Source organism: Cucurbita pepo, chromosome 9 (assembly GCF_057944985.1).
Source record: "Cucurbita pepo subsp. pepo isolate OVF chromosome 9, ASM5794498v1, whole genome shotgun sequence".
Lineage (NCBI taxonomy): Eukaryota > Viridiplantae > Streptophyta > Magnoliopsida > Cucurbitales > Cucurbitaceae > Cucurbita > Cucurbita pepo.
In genome coordinates, this window is record NC_141806.1 from 13,723,766 (window position 1) to 13,738,785 (window position 15,020).

At 37.5% G+C, this 15,020-nt stretch overlaps 3 protein-coding genes across 7 annotated transcripts; 2 read left to right on the forward strand and 1 right to left on the reverse strand.

Annotated features, from left to right (window-relative positions):
* Positions 1–181: 181 nt before the first annotated feature.
* LOC111802666 (uncharacterized) lies at positions 182–4,981 on the reverse strand. 4 transcript variants are annotated; one of them, XM_087126821.1, is made up of 6 exons: positions 4,559–4,981; positions 3,856–3,969; positions 3,294–3,374; positions 1,428–1,600; positions 1,259–1,347; positions 182–540 (listed from the first exon to the last, which is right to left on the reverse strand). In XM_087126821.1, the coding sequence occupies exons 1-6, from the start codon at positions 4,853–4,855 to the stop codon at positions 518–520; spliced, it is 777 nt and encodes a 258-aa protein (XP_086982947.1). In that variant the 5' UTR covers positions 4,856–4,981; the 3' UTR covers positions 182–517. The 4 variants fall into 4 exon arrangements, with proteins under 4 accessions (XP_086982947.1, XP_086982948.1, XP_086982946.1 ...); XM_087126822.1 differs by having other exon boundaries at positions 182–628; XM_087126820.1 differs by having other exon boundaries at positions 1,251–1,347.
* A 1,515-nt stretch (positions 4,982–6,496) lies between these two features.
* Positions 6,497–10,000, forward strand: LOC111802664 (triose phosphate/phosphate translocator, non-green plastid, chloroplastic). Its single transcript, XM_023687105.2, has 9 exons — positions 6,497–7,055; positions 7,765–7,887; positions 8,032–8,184; positions 8,622–8,707; positions 8,816–8,900; positions 9,059–9,178; positions 9,259–9,327; positions 9,444–9,573; positions 9,667–10,000. The coding sequence occupies exons 1-9, from the start codon at positions 6,639–6,641 to the stop codon at positions 9,741–9,743; spliced, it is 1,260 nt and encodes a 419-aa protein (XP_023542873.1). The 5' UTR covers positions 6,497–6,638; the 3' UTR covers positions 9,744–10,000.
* Positions 10,001–11,363: 1,363 nt separating this feature from the next.
* Positions 11,364–14,135, forward strand: LOC147791337 (uncharacterized). Of its 2 annotated transcripts, none has more exons than XM_087126652.1 (3): positions 11,364–11,757; positions 12,635–12,689; positions 13,099–13,699. In XM_087126652.1, the coding sequence occupies exons 1-3, from the start codon at positions 11,460–11,462 to the stop codon at positions 13,154–13,156; spliced, it is 411 nt and encodes a 136-aa protein (XP_086982778.1). In that variant the 5' UTR covers positions 11,364–11,459; the 3' UTR covers positions 13,157–13,699. The 2 variants fall into 2 exon arrangements, with proteins under 2 accessions (XP_086982778.1, XP_086982777.1); XM_087126651.1 differs by lacking the exon at positions 13,099–13,699 and adding an exon at positions 13,735–14,135 and having other exon boundaries at positions 11,369–11,757.
* Positions 14,136–15,020: the final 885 nt, after the last annotated feature.

The window sequence follows — 15,020 nt, forward strand, 5'->3', positions numbered from 1 at the left end:
ATTAATAATAACAAATTAAACAAGCATGTTAACTCCGCTGACCAATCAGTCAAGGCACCATTGTGACGAAAAAGAAGCATTAAAACCTACAAGAAAGAAAATTTAGAGCAAGACTGCGTCGTACAGCTGAACATAAATATGAGACTCTCGCCACATTTTTATCATCAAGACGGGTGCAACATTAATCTAATATGCTGGTTGGTGGGTGTGACAGATAATTTTTTAATACAATATGGTTCAATTTCAAAATAATGAATTGGGTCTACCTACTATAATTAAAGTGGCAACAAATCTATACACACGTTGATCTTTACAACAATTCTCTCCGGAGTCTATAAACAAAGAAGCTCCTAACATTTCCAAATTCATTTGAGACTATCATGGATTTGTTGGCAAGGTTTGGTCTATCGCATCCCCAATGAAAGAATATCTACAAAATCTGCAAACAGCTTTATCAACAGAGCTCTCGATGTTCCAGAAACCTCTGCCTGGCTGACCTTTGGTTGCAGTTTACACCTTAGAAAGCGTCTGTGCTATCTCCTAATATGGAGAGAGAAAATGGAGCAATAGCAACGTTAAATGATTGTTCTCCCACAATGTCGATGTACTTCATTTCATAGTCACCTTCCTGCACCACATTTAGTAAGAACTCAGGTTTACCACCCATTTTCATAATGCCAGAAAAGCATGAATTCACAAGTAAGATTAAGATCTAATTTATGATGTAAAAGTAAAAAAAATTAAACATTCTGTTTTTCCAATTAAGAAAAATTCCACTCATAAAATGAGCAGATGCGTAGAATTTGAAAGAAAACATGATGTGATATGCAATGTGAACGAGCAATTACCAAATGATAACAGTTTATTTAGCATGCAATTTCAAGAGAAATGCCTCGGGGGGCTTTTTCTTTATCGTCTACCATGGATGTTCAGGCTTGTTAGACATTCCTGAGTTTACAAAAATATCAAGAACTTACAGCTTCTTACCGTTAGACATAAATAAGAAAAAAATAATATTGCATCATGGATGTCCCACTAAAAAGCAAAACAAAAAATTCCCATGAAAGCGTGTTTGAAGTGTGCACTCCACATGTAAATTTATGAAAACAAGTTTGACTATAAATTTTACTCAACATGTTTAAGACAATACGTTATAGCAGTCCTTCTACTGGATCAGAAAAACTGATATAATTACAAATGGAAGAAGAATATAAACAACAAGAAGTTCATATAGGTAAAATCGTTCTAACCATTCTACCATTAGCAGTAGTTAATGGGCATGCTGATGAATATTCAAAGCCAGTCTTGGGAAGTATAACTGGTTGTTCACCAATAACACCAACACCCCTGCAAAAATAAAAAACACGTCCAGGTTGAGCGGGGGAAGACCTTCACAGGCTTAATGTATATAAGCAAGTCAAACTTACCGGACATTTTCTGTTTTCCCATTTGCATCAGTGATAATCCAATGTCTTCTGAGAAGTTGAACTGGCCGGTTTGAATTATTGGTTATTCTAATTCGATATGCAAAAAAGTACTGATTCTTCGAAGGCTGGCTTCGGCCTTCTATGTAAACACTCCTAACTTGTACCCTTATACCCTACATGATAGGAATGACATTAGAAGGGAATTAGTAGTATTATAGGGGTTTATTAGTAAATAATAGAGAGTTAGTCATTGTATTTGATTATGAATGGGGAAGTGGGAAAGGAGGAAGTTAAGCATTGATTCAGTTGGTTTAGGCCTGAGTGATTTCAAGATAGAAAGGATCCAAGTACCTCAAATTACTTGGGCGTGTACTTCTCTGATCTTTTATTTGGTTGATAACACTACAGAATCAATCAAAATTATGTCTACTGTCAAGATTTTCATCCGCTCACACATGGAGATTCTAGCTTCTACACACTCCATTTCTCTAATCAATTTATTCTGAAGGAGGGAATAATTGTCATTTTTTAACTCTATGAATTAAAGAAGAATAGACATTATTAGGTAGCATATAGGATAGTATGTTTGAGTCAGATAGCAAGAGGAGGTTACTTTTATAATGTGATGTCCCACATGAGGTTACTTTTATAATGTGATGTCCCACATTGGTTGGGGAGGAGAACAAACCACAATTTATAAGGGTGTGGAAACCTTCCCCTAGCAGACGGGTTTTAAAGCCTTGAGGGGAAGTCCAAAAGGGAAAGCCCAAAGAGAACAATATCTGCTAGCGGTGGGCTTGAGTCGTTACAAATGGTATCAGAGCCAGACACCAGACGATGTGCCAGCCTTCTCGTTATTCCTCGAATGGGGGTAGACACGAGGCGGTGTGCCAGTAAGGACACTGGGTCCAAAGGGGGGTGGATTTGGGGGCGGTTCCACATCGATTGGAGGAAGGAAAGAGTGCCAGCGAGCACGTTGGGCCCCGAAGGGGGGTGGATTGTGATGTCCCACATTAGTTGGGGAGGAGAACAAACCACCATTTATAAGGGTGTGAAACCTTCCCCTAGCAGACGCGTTTTAAAGCCTTGAGGGGAAGCCCGAAAGGGAAAACCTGAAAGCCTAAAGAGGACAATATCTGCTAGTGAAAGCCTTGAGGGGAAGCCCGAAAGGGGAAGCCTGAAAGCCTAAAGAGGACAATATCTGCTAGTGAAAGCCTTGAGGGGAAGCCCGAAAGGGGAAGCCTGAAAGCCTAAAGAGGTTATTCCTCGAATGGGGGTAGACACGAGGCGGTGTGCCAGTAAGGACACTGGGTCCAAAGGGGGGTGGATTTGGGGGCGGTTCCACATCGATTGGAGGAAGGAAAGAGTGCCAGCGAGCACGTTGGGCCCCGAAGGGGGGTGGATTGTGATGTCCCACATTAGTTGGGGAGGAGAACAAACCACCATTTATAAGGGTGTGAAACCTTCCCCTAGCAGACGCGTTTTAAAGCCTTGAGGGGAAGCCCGAAAGGGAAAACCTGAAAGCCTAAAGAGGACAATATCTGCTAGTGAAAGCCTTGAGGGGAAGCCCGAAAGGGGAAGCCTGAAAGCCTAAAGAGGACAATATCTGCTAGTGAAAGCCTTGAGGGGAAGCCCGAAAGGGGAAGCCTGAAAGCCTAAAGAGGACAATATCGGCTAGTGAAAGCCTTGAGAGGAAGTCCGAAAGGGGAAGCCTGAAAGCCTAAAGAGGACAATATCTGCTAATGAAAGCCTTGAAGGGAAGCCTGAAAGGGAAAGCAAGGGAAAGCCCAAAGAGGACAATATCTGCTAGTGACGGTATGTTATTTAATCCATCAACAACATTCATAAGAAGATAAAAAAATGTACCAAAGTTGTCGCATCACTTGCACACTTCAAAAGACTGTGAGGGGCAATTTCATTCAGCTCATCACGATATTTAGCAGCATCCTGAAATGAAAAATTTTCAAATAGATAAATGGAAAAAGGTAGTGGTGAAGACATGGTATTACGAGATGTAATAAAGTTGTGGAGTCAGTCAAGGCTGCAGCCATCGACTTGTGCCAAGCTTGTACAGAAATTAATAAAATATATTTATCAAATTATTAACCCCAAGGGCCAAAACTGAAAAAGGCATATGTCCATCGGTTTTGAAGTCATTATATTTATCAGTCATTCATAGAACAGGGTAATAGGTGGCATTAGTCTATTTTATGTCTTCCTGTCGTCAGGATCAAACGAAGTCAAAGCAACCAAACCAACCAGAGTATTATGAAGAACCCGAATAACAATTATGCAGTACTGAGTGCTCGAAGAACATTCTGTTATAGTCTACTCTCAAGTCTCAAGTAAAATGAAAATATTGTCAATAATGAAAGATTGCATAGTAGAATAGCATGGCAATAGTAACGAGATCTGGAACAATGTGTACCTCAAACCTCTCACTAGAAATAGCCTCCTTCATCAGTCTTCGAAGGTGCAAAACTGGCTCTTCCTCTTCAAATAATTTTAACGAGTCACGTATCCTTGCAGCTTCTTCATAATCCTAGAGTTAGCAAGTGACATTCAGTGGAAAAATCCATAAACTGAACGTAGCATTTGAAAACGTAAGAATTACAATTGTTTCACCTACTACTCTAATGTAGTCTTTTGGGAGGGGCCTTCAAGTTTCTAGAGGGCGCATCTAGCCAGATACTTGAACTTTTTCAGGCCATAAATTAAGGCCAAATGAGGGAACCAGTGAATGTCCAAGCATATTCAGATTGCAAAACATATTCCAGTCCTGATATTGCCTTTCCATTCAACCATATTTTACATGGAAAGCTACATACCAAATAGAATCTACAACCGAGCAGACATGAGAGAACTCCAGCACATAGAAACAATAGAACACGAGTAAACGCATATCTGATCATAAACCAACATTGATAAGTATAACAAAGCTCCTTAACCAGAAATCTCTGCGGAATCAATCTAACTAGCAATTAAAAGATGACCTAGCGGCAATAGTCAATAATCCGATGCATCAATGAAAATTAAAGATTCCACCAGACGAGTGAACATCGCCGATTAGCTTAAACACGTTGATTTATGAGACTCATAGTTGTGGGAGAAAGAGAAAACAAGAGAGAGACCTCGGACTTGGCGGCAACCTCCAATTGCTGCTTCAGTAGTGCATAAGTTTCACTGCGAGACAGAAACGAACGACTCCGACTCGTACTCGCACTCTGGCTCTGACTTCCTCCACCATCACCATTCCTCTCCGAAGCGCATGCTACAATCCAACAATTTCTTCCAAATGCCCGACGACCCCCAAAACACCTCATCATCCCGACCTCCATTTCCGGAACACAAAAGCTTCCTCGTCCCGGTAAATTCATCCTCGACCCCGCATTAAAATCACCAAAAACCTTGAAGCTCAAAGAATGCATCCTCTCCACTTCTCCGAAATCCTGCTGCAATTCTCACTGTTCGAATCAAGAGATTCTCTGTTCTGATCAATGTAACACGAAGCGAGAACTGGAATCCTGTACGGCAGCGAAAATGCTCTGTTCTTCAGCATATAACGATACTTGTACGCGCGTTATTAACTAAAATCCAAAAAAATTAAGTGAAGTTACGTAATTACCCCTAAAATGACCCTAAAGTGGATGAGATTAAGTAGGGTTTGTGGGAAAACAGCATTTTACTATTTTCCTTTCTAAATACTTATTTAATGTAAAAGGATTTTCTTTTTAAGTACGTGGAACAGAAAATTACACGTGTCAGATACACTGTGGTCCTTCGTAGTACTGTCGTCTAAGACGAGTGACAGCTGGTGATGGTAATTATACGCAGCTCATTTTTTATTTAAATACTTCTAAATTTTCAAAAAATCCAATAATATTTTTTAATTATTTAAAAAATCTTTAAAATAGCTTTAAAACTTTTATTTTGAAATTTTAGAGAATTTTTTAAAATAAAAAAATTCCATTAATACCCTTCCCTTTTATTTTATTTTTTTACTTTAAATATATCTTTAAACTTTTTTTTATATAATTAAATTAGCCTGTATTTAATTAATTTTGACGCCTAAATTAGAGTTTAAGATTGTTAAGAATGAAGGCTCTCCACGACCGTATGATGTTAAGATTGTTAAAAATCAAGACTCTCCACAATGGTATAATATTGTCCACTTTTAAGCACAATGCTATGATGTTTAAGATTGTTAAGAATCAAGACTCTCCATGATAGTATAATATTGTCCACTTTGAGCATAAGCTCTCATCGCTTTGGGCTTCACAGGTTTCATACCAATGGAGATGTATTCCTTTACTCTGATAATTCTCTAAATTAGCCCAGTACTCACCAACAATCATCAACAAATATTGCATTTATAAAAATGAATAAAAATACTTTTCCAAAAATTTTTCAAAATTTTGAATTCCATATTAATTTTGACGTCTATGTTAGGGTTTAAGTCGTGTTATTAATTCCGTATTATTTTTCCAAAATTTTTAATTCATCATATTAAAAAATACATATTTATACTGTTAGTAAGTGAAAAAAAAAATTTATAAAGTTTAATAGTTTTTATATTAATATCATATTTTAATTTATTTTTGTTGCTTTTTTTTTTTTCGTGAAAAGGGCAAAAAAGGAACAGAAAGTTATTCCAATTGATCGCCGGCAGGTGGAAAAATGCGTGTTTTTTTTTAAATTTATTTTTCAAGTTTTTTTAGTGCCTTTATTGCTGCCTTTAAAAAATATTTTATCCATTTTATTGCCATCTTTTAAAAAGTATTTTATATTTTATAAATATTTTGTCCCGCAGCCTCACAAGGTTGAATTTGGTCAAGGGATAGAACAAAATACATTATAATTATTAAAAAATATATATATATATATATATATATATATATATATATATATATATATATATATATATTTGAAAATAAATAAAATTAAATTTGATGTATTATTATTAAATAAATATTATAATTAAAAAATTTAAAATAAAAAAATAGATTGGTTTTGGAATATCCGTCGTTGGGCGCTCAATTTTGACTAGTTAATTCCCCAAATTTAAGCGGCTTCTTAGTCCTTCATTCTTGCTATTGCAATCGCGCCACCAACCACTGCTTCACCAACTTTCTCCTCGGCGGACGCTCCGAGGTCCTTCTCTTTCGCCTTGTTCTCTTCTCCGATCTCAGATCTCGAGCTCAGGCCTTCGAAATGCAGAGCTCCGCGGTTACTTTATCGCCTGCTCTTCCTCTTCTCAAGCCACGGAGGCCTTTGAGTTCGTCTTTCAGCTCTGGATGTAACTCAGTTCGGGTATCTTCTTCGTCTTCCTCGAATTCCAGAGATCTCGGAGACCTGAATGATGTTCGTCTCACTTCCTCATGGCCGCAGCGATCTTGGACTCTGTCTTCGTCTCCTTTTTCCTCCGCGAAACTCCGGCCATGGACTGGCGTGCTCTCGCTTGCTTCGGATTCTGATGCGAGTCATTTCAAGGTTCAGGCCACTGCGGTGCCGGATAGCGCAGGAGAGGATGCTAGTGCTGGCGGTAATCTAAGGAAAACGTTGGAGCTCGGGTTGTTGTTTGGCCTCTGGTACCTTTTCAACATCTACTTTAACATCTACAACAAGCAGGTTAGGTGTTTTCTTTTTCTTTGAAAATTTACGGTGTTTGTGCATTTTGTGTGGCGCGGTTGTTAGAAATTAATTGTTATTTTGTTCGATTTGCATGAAATGTCTGTACAGCTAGAAACCGAGGCTTCATAATGTTCCGTTTGTGGATCCTATCGTGAAATAGTTATTCTTATGCTTAAATTATCTTAATAATCAAATACGCATGAGGATGGTGTAAGATGTGTCTCTTATATTATATTCAGTTCTTCTCTAGGCCAGTATTGTTTTCCGAGGATTTATCCAGGAGTCTTTCTTCTGACATATTGACACCAGCTTTTCTCTTTCACCTCCGATATTATCATATTTCGACGAGGTAGAGAACAAGTTTTTCTCATAAAGATGTAAAATCAAGATCTCCTAGTAAATCCGTATGAAAATATGTTTTTTTGTATGAAGACCTTGATAATGACGAAGGAACGAAAAGGTATGGTTAATCCCTTGCTGGTATGTTGATACTTGAAAGTTGATTAACCTTGAGAGGTTTTTCTACTCTGCAAACGACCGCAAGTAGCACACTGTGGAATTAGATCCTTAGTATTCGATATTTCGTGCAACTCTTTTACCTGCTTATTCATTTCAACTTTCAACTTGACTTGTATTGGTTAAGATGACTTGAAATGCTAGCTTCTTTGGGAGACGCTGATAAATATCTGACACTACTTGTTTGCAGGTTCTCAAGGTGTTCCCGTTCCCTGTAACTGTCACTGCAGTTCAATTTGCTGTAGGCACTGTACTTGTTCTTCTTATGTGGGGACTTAATCTTTACAAAAAGCCAAAGATCAGTGGTGCTCAGGTAATCGTTATTTTACCATCTTTCAGGTTTTAGGAATCTTTTGTATGCCCAACTCGTTTTGAAAAAATAAATATTGATTGAGGTTTTCATTTTCCTGCATAAAAATTTTCGTTTCTAGGTTTTGACTTCTTTAAAACTTAACAGCTTGCTGCTATTCTGCCGCTGGCATTCGTTCACACATTGGGGAACCTTTTTACAAATATGAGTCTTGGGAAAGTAGCAGTATCGTTCACTCACACAATCAAAGCTATGGAGCCATTTTTTTCAGTTATCCTGTCGGCAATGTTTCTTGGAGAGGTATGAATTTATGTCCGGTCACAACTTAGATAATTATGTATTTTAGTACCACGTGCTCATATCCCTGGCCAAAATCAGAGCAGCGTCAGCCCTGGATTTTCAGCAATTAAGTGTTCTATTACTTTTTATGTTTGAGGTCCAAACATTAACCTTTTATAATTATGAGAAAAATGTTGAGGATTATTGGGAGTGAGTCTCACGTTGGTTAATTTAGTGGAAGATCATGGGTTTATAAGTGAGGAATACTATCTCCATTGGTATGAGGCATTTTGGGAAAGCCCAAAGCAAAGCCATGAGAGCTTATGCTCAAAGTGGACAATATCATACCATTGTGGAGAGTTGTGATTCCTAACAAAAAAAATGCTTGTGTTGTTGCATCCCTTCTGTCCATTATTGGTGATATCTTAACTCTGATGTTCGTCTTTGTGTCTTTGAAGACTCCCACTCCCTGGGTAGTTGCATCTCTTCTGCCCATTGTTGGTGGTGTTGCATTGGCATCTGCCACTGAGGCGTCCTTCAACTGGTAAGACGAGTGTTTTAGTATATCAATATTCATGTCTACTCTTTTAAATAGACAACTAAAAAATGGATTATTTATGCAATTTCTGATATATCATATTTCTTGTAAAAGGGCTGGATTTTGGAGTGCAATGGCGTCCAATGTGACTAATCAATCTCGTAACGTCCTTAGCAAAAAGGTCATGGTGAAGAAAGATGTAAGCACCACTGATTCGTCTTTCTCGTTACCCGTGTTGCTCTGTTTACAATTGTATTGATTTGGAATATATGTTCTATATCTAAATGGATGAGAAAATATTATTAATATCTTTGCTCGTTGGTGTGGTAAAGTAACAACGTTTTGTTCTTGAAACAGGATTCAATTGACAACATCACCCTCTTTTCAATTATAACGGTCATGTCCTTTTTCTTACTATCCCCTGTGGCTATCTTCATGGAAGGTGTCAAGTTCACTCCTGCATACCTTCAATCAGCCGTGAGTAACTCAAAATAAAAGTTCTGTTGAAATTTGATACAGTTTTATTTCGTTCCTCATTGTAATTTCTTTTATAACAGGGTTTGAACATGAACCAACTCTACACTAGGTCGCTTCTAGCTGCCCTTTGTTTCCATGCATACCAACAGGTAAGATCTCAACATCTCGAGTGATATATCTGAATTTTGACTTTCTCCTGAACATATACTTTAGTTTTTTTTTTTTGAAATATCTCCTGACAGCCATTGGGGTGACTTTTTTGCAGGTTTCTTACATGATTTTGCAAAGAGTTTCGCCTGTTACCCACTCGGTCGGTAATTGTGTAAAGCGAGTTGTGGTCATCGTGAGCTCTGTTATCTTCTTCCAAACACCAGTTTCTCCAATCAACTCTCTTGGTAATATTGGCTGCTTCCATCTTCTGTTTGTGAATATATGTTGAACACTTAATGATGCAATAAAAGTACTTACTGTTCTCGGACCTAATCCAGGCACTGGAGTAGCTCTTGCTGGGGTTTTCCTGTATTCAAGAGTTAAGCGCATCAAAGCTAAGCCAAAGACAGCTTAAAGCCTCCCATGAAATTTTGCCTTAATAAGTTGGTTTGCTGCTAGATAACGATAAATCCATCAACGATTTGTTTGTAGAAAACAACTGTAAGGTTTTTGTTCTCTTTAGTTTTATACCATTTCCTTCTGCTCTTCAGGATGACTTTTTATTCTTTGTGGATAAATAGCCATCTTCCTTCCCTCTGGACACACGATTCGCTTGGTTTAAATGACCATCCACAATATTAGAAGCGAACATTTTGAGCTTTCAGGTTTAAACCCGGTGTGTGTTTCCCACTTGTTGCAAACTTGCTTTTACTTAACACAGGTGGAAACTTATTGAATTAGGCCGTCACAATGCACTCTTACAAATAGCAGGGTGTAATTATAACTTGGAATTGACTCATGAGTAGCTGATTTGGAATTGACTCATGAGTAGCTGATAAGGAAGTTAATGATTTTTACCATTATTACTAGAACTACCTCATTTATGCATGGTACAAGAGATCTCACGTCGATTGGAAAGGAGAATGAAGTATATCTTATAGGGGTACGGAAAACTCTTCCTCGTAGGTGTGTTTTAAAATCACGAGGCTGATGGTGATACGGAACGGGCCAAAATGGACAATATTTACCCGCAATGGACTTGGATGAGCTGTTGCCAATGGTATCAGAGTCAAATACTGAGTGGTGTGTCCATGAAGATGTTGGCCCCTTACGAAGCATTCCTTCAAAGTGTGTGGAAAAGACGCTGGGCCCCAAGGGGATGGGGTGGATTGTGAGATTTCTATATCAATTGGAGAGGAGAACAAAACATTTCTTTAAAGTGTGTGGAAACCTCTTGAGAAAGCAGGAAAGCACAAAAAGAACAATATCGACTAGTGGTAAGCTTGAATAATAACTATCAAATTAATGTTAGAAATTATCGTGATAAATATAATTAAATACAACAACCATTAAGGATAAAGTGAAACATAATCCAGGTTAAATTACAATTTTAGTTCTTAAGCTTCTTAAGCTTTCGTTTGTATTCAGTAGATTTTTAAATTGTATTAAGTAGATCTTTAAATTTTATAAGGTAGGGGATAGATCCTCGAACTTTAAATTTTAATAGATCTATTTAATTTTTATTTTATATCCCATAAAAGATTAATATTAGATTTTTTTATATATCTATATCTAGATATATATATATATATATATATATAAAATTTTGGTCTCTTCAATATAAAATTTTAATTTAAGTAATTAATTATTTCATTTTTAAATATTCATAACATATTCGCTCAAAATTGGAACTTTAAAATTTTATTAAATATTTAAAAAATTCAAAAAAACTTAAAAGTTCACTTTGTAAAGACCGAAGTTGAAAAATTAAAATTGTAATTTACCTGATATGAGAATATTTGATTATAAGCCCATTACCGGGTTCATGGATCAATCAGGCCCATTACCGGGTTCATGGATCAACCAGGCCCATTACGGCTCAAACTGGGAAATTTCAAACGAGCCCACCAAGCCCACGAATTATCGGAAGAAAAGAAAAGGGGCATAATTCCAATTCATCTCAACCGTCCACGTGGTTACCGCTAACTGATCACCGCCATCATCGCAAGGTATGTAAGAAAGCCAAATTTCTTATTACGCTCTGTAATCGTGTAGATTAGAAAAAAAAAAAACAATTGGAAAACCAGTCTCCCGAATTCCTGGAGAGAGAGAGAGAGAGAAATCGGTGAAGATGTTGAGTTTCAGTTCGAAGAGGCTTCTAGGGATTGTGTCTAGGGATTTTCCGTCGCCGGCCGTTCAAATCTTCCCGCGATTTTACCACGAGAGGGTTATTGATCACTACAGTAACCCTCGAAACGTTGGATCGTTTGATAAGAACGATCCGACGGTCGGCACGGGCCTTGTCGGTGCGCCCGCCTGTGGCGATGTTATGAAGCTTCAGATCAAGGTTGATGAGAAGACTGGTAAGGTTGTTGATGCTTGCTTCAAGACGTTTGGCTGCGGTTCCGCAATTGCTTCCTCGTCGTTGGGTTCGTTTTTCTTCTCTGTTCCTTAAATTTCTTTATTGGAGAAATTGAGAACTATATTTGTTGTTGATATCTTGCGATTTCATTGTGATTTCTGGAACGAGGGGACAGAATCGGAAACGCATTTTGTTTTAGTGCTGGATTTTATGATGTGAATATATTTCTCGAATCGACATTGTTATGCTGGATTTTTTTTTTTAAATTGCTTATTAGGTCTCCTGCTTTCAAGTTTTAGCTCTGCTGTATGTTTTGATAGGTTCGGAGAGGTATTTTTTCTGATTCCTGCCCTCGAGGATAAGGAGATGGGCTTTTAAACTTCATGCCTTTCTTTTAAATCGTTGTTCTTAAGTTGATATCTAGGTTCCATTGGCCGTTTCAATAAAATTTCAGCCTGCGGCATGCCATTCCATTCAAGTTATTCGATTTAGAATGTAGCTCGAAGACCGGAATTTCGGTAGCCTTGTTTGTTGATAAATTGCTCCTGAATTTCATTGGACGGACAAAATTATTATTGAAGCTATGGTGACCCATTGTTTGTCACTCTCCTTGGACGTTGGTAGTCCTGTCATGGTCATCTAATGTCGTTCTCCTAAGGCGAACGAGCGTGCCATGTACCATTCTCTCTCTTTCTGTTTGGAATATGCAAAATGAAAGTCTTGGTCTCTTTGTCTCTTGCCTTCGCTAGGACTAGGAGTAAATTTAGTTTTCTGGTTTTTCTACTGTATGGGGTAGAGCGGGTTGATCTCTCTCCACATTCTGCTTTCGTGTATTTGTTTCTTCAGAAGCTTTTGGTACTTACTATAAGTGAATTGTGATCTTCTGGTCACATTAGGTTATATATGTAGAGGGCTTTATAAATGTGTGAATTTTGAACTTGCAGCTACAGAAATGGTGAAAGGGAAGCATATGGAAGAAGCCTTAACCATTAAAAATTCGTAAGTTTCATTTACCATGTACTTTTCATCTGATTATTATTCGACGAGTTTTCTTTGTATTGATCAATTGATGTTTTTCTATTAGATATAACATCTGTTTTTTTTTCTCTTGATGAGTCCTGGGGGAAAGATATATGGTAGTATAATTTCATAGATTGGTATGAAGTGTGGGTAGCTACTTCCATTATCGTAAAAATCATCGTGATGTTTGGCTTCATGGCCGAAAAATTTATTTAGGGATGCTAACTTTTTGAAAGTGTTTGTGGTGGAGCTCTGAATTGGAGTTTTATTTCCTTTTCTATTAAAAATACGTGTAAGCATTCTCGAAAGTCATTTCAATGTATGTTCTCTGCAGCCATTATCAACAAATAATGGATATGACCAATAGTTTTAAAATTCATATTTGTAGGATTATTTGTGGAACACCACTGTCAACAGTTTTCAAATTTCAGAGTTGCAGCATATGACACCTAAAATTTGAATGTGTTTCCGTTGATCGAACTACAAACTACTAACAGCTTTCGTTTCTTTGTGCACTGAATGATCCATGTACTAAAGTTGGTATTTTGCTTTATTGAAGATTCCAATATTTTCTACTTGCACGTTATAGTATGAGATTTCGATTCAAAATTGTACTGTTTTCACTTTTTAAGTGTTTGGCCTTTTTTTCGTGTTGTACTGCAGCAGTCATGCCGTAAATCAGTGAGTTTAAGATAATGAGCCAGAACAAACTTGCAGTTTTAGATGCTCCCGGGACTTGCTAAAAGAATAATACCTAAATACATAATAATAATATCATCAACTTACTTTATGCAGTCGCCTTCCTTCTGTTCATCATTCTCCTTTTGGTTATTGGTGTATTCAAAGGGTTCTCGATATCTTACACACAGTTTTCTTATCTATACTCTCCTGTGTTTGTGTTCGTCAGGCCCTTTCTTGAATTCATTTGTGAATGCGCATTTTGGTGATTGCATAATTGCATTTACCACCCTCTAGCCTTCAAGGTTTATACTTCGAAATAACGTGGGTATACTCGATGCTGCAGGGAAATTGCTAAACATCTCTCCCTACCGCCTGTTAAGTTGCACTGTAGCATGCTTGCCGAAGACGCTATTAAGGCTGCTGTTAAAGATTATGAAGCAAAGCGTGCCAAATTGATGGGTGATGCCGAAACTCCCCCCGTGGAGAAGGCCTCGAACGCTTAGCTAAGTAATGGTTGTAAATGATGTAAAAACTATTATAGTCAATATTTGTAGTCCAAGGTTTTTAATAATCACCTTAGTTTACTTTCAATGTTCTCTTTGATTTCCCCCCTTCCAGGGAACTGGAAGCAAGTGTTAGACCATTGGATTACAGGTTCGGACTGCCGTTTTGTTTCTATCACGTCGATTTTCGTTGTTCTTCAAATAATCTGTGAAATTAATGTGGCCTTTTGATTGGGTACTATGCTTCTGCTAATGAGATTTATAGTCTTTTAGACTCTGCTTGATATTGACTGTGAGCTTAGGTACAAGGTAGTGTGCAGGTTAGGTTGTTATGTGTTGTTTTGCTAGGACGATCGAGTATATACGATCGTGGTTCGTTGCCTATTAGTCAAGCATTTTTGAACCCTGGTCCACTTATGGTCTAAGACTGTCTCATTCCATGTGTCTACATGATTATAGCTCAAGCCTAGCAGAGTTCGGCTGTAAATCAACTACTATATTTGGACTTTCGTCGCGGACGATGAATTTATGACCTGCTCTAGTATAGACGGATCAGTGAAGCTATGTATTTGGTGCTCACAAATGGGAGTTGTGTAGCACTTACTATCGCTTTTGAGTGAGAGTCAACTTGATATTAGATCTTTCGTGACAACGAGAAATAATTTTGAAAAATATTTTTTTTGAGAACATTTTATGAAGAAAATATTATTAGTTATTGAGCGGATAACAAAAACATAAATAGCATAAAATTCGGATGTGAATGATTGACTAATACCTTTATAGTATACTATTAGGTAGTTGTCTATAGTAGGTCAAAACAACGAGGAGTTTATAAAATTACAAGGAAATGAAATTAACGTATGAGAGTGGAAACATACAACTCGGGCAAGACGCTTTAGACATCTTATATCATTGTGTTTATTTATACATTTATATACTTTCATCGTCACAAAAACTTGTGGGTCGAGGGTCGTGGGTCATCCCTTTAAAAGAGATGCACGAGTTTTATCCTTGCCTTTTAACCGTTCCTTCTTTGGTCTCCTATGCATGAATAAATGTTGACTATTGAGATTGAAATTTTCAAACTTGGAAGGAACCCAAGTAGAGCGGGTCGAGTCCACATCGT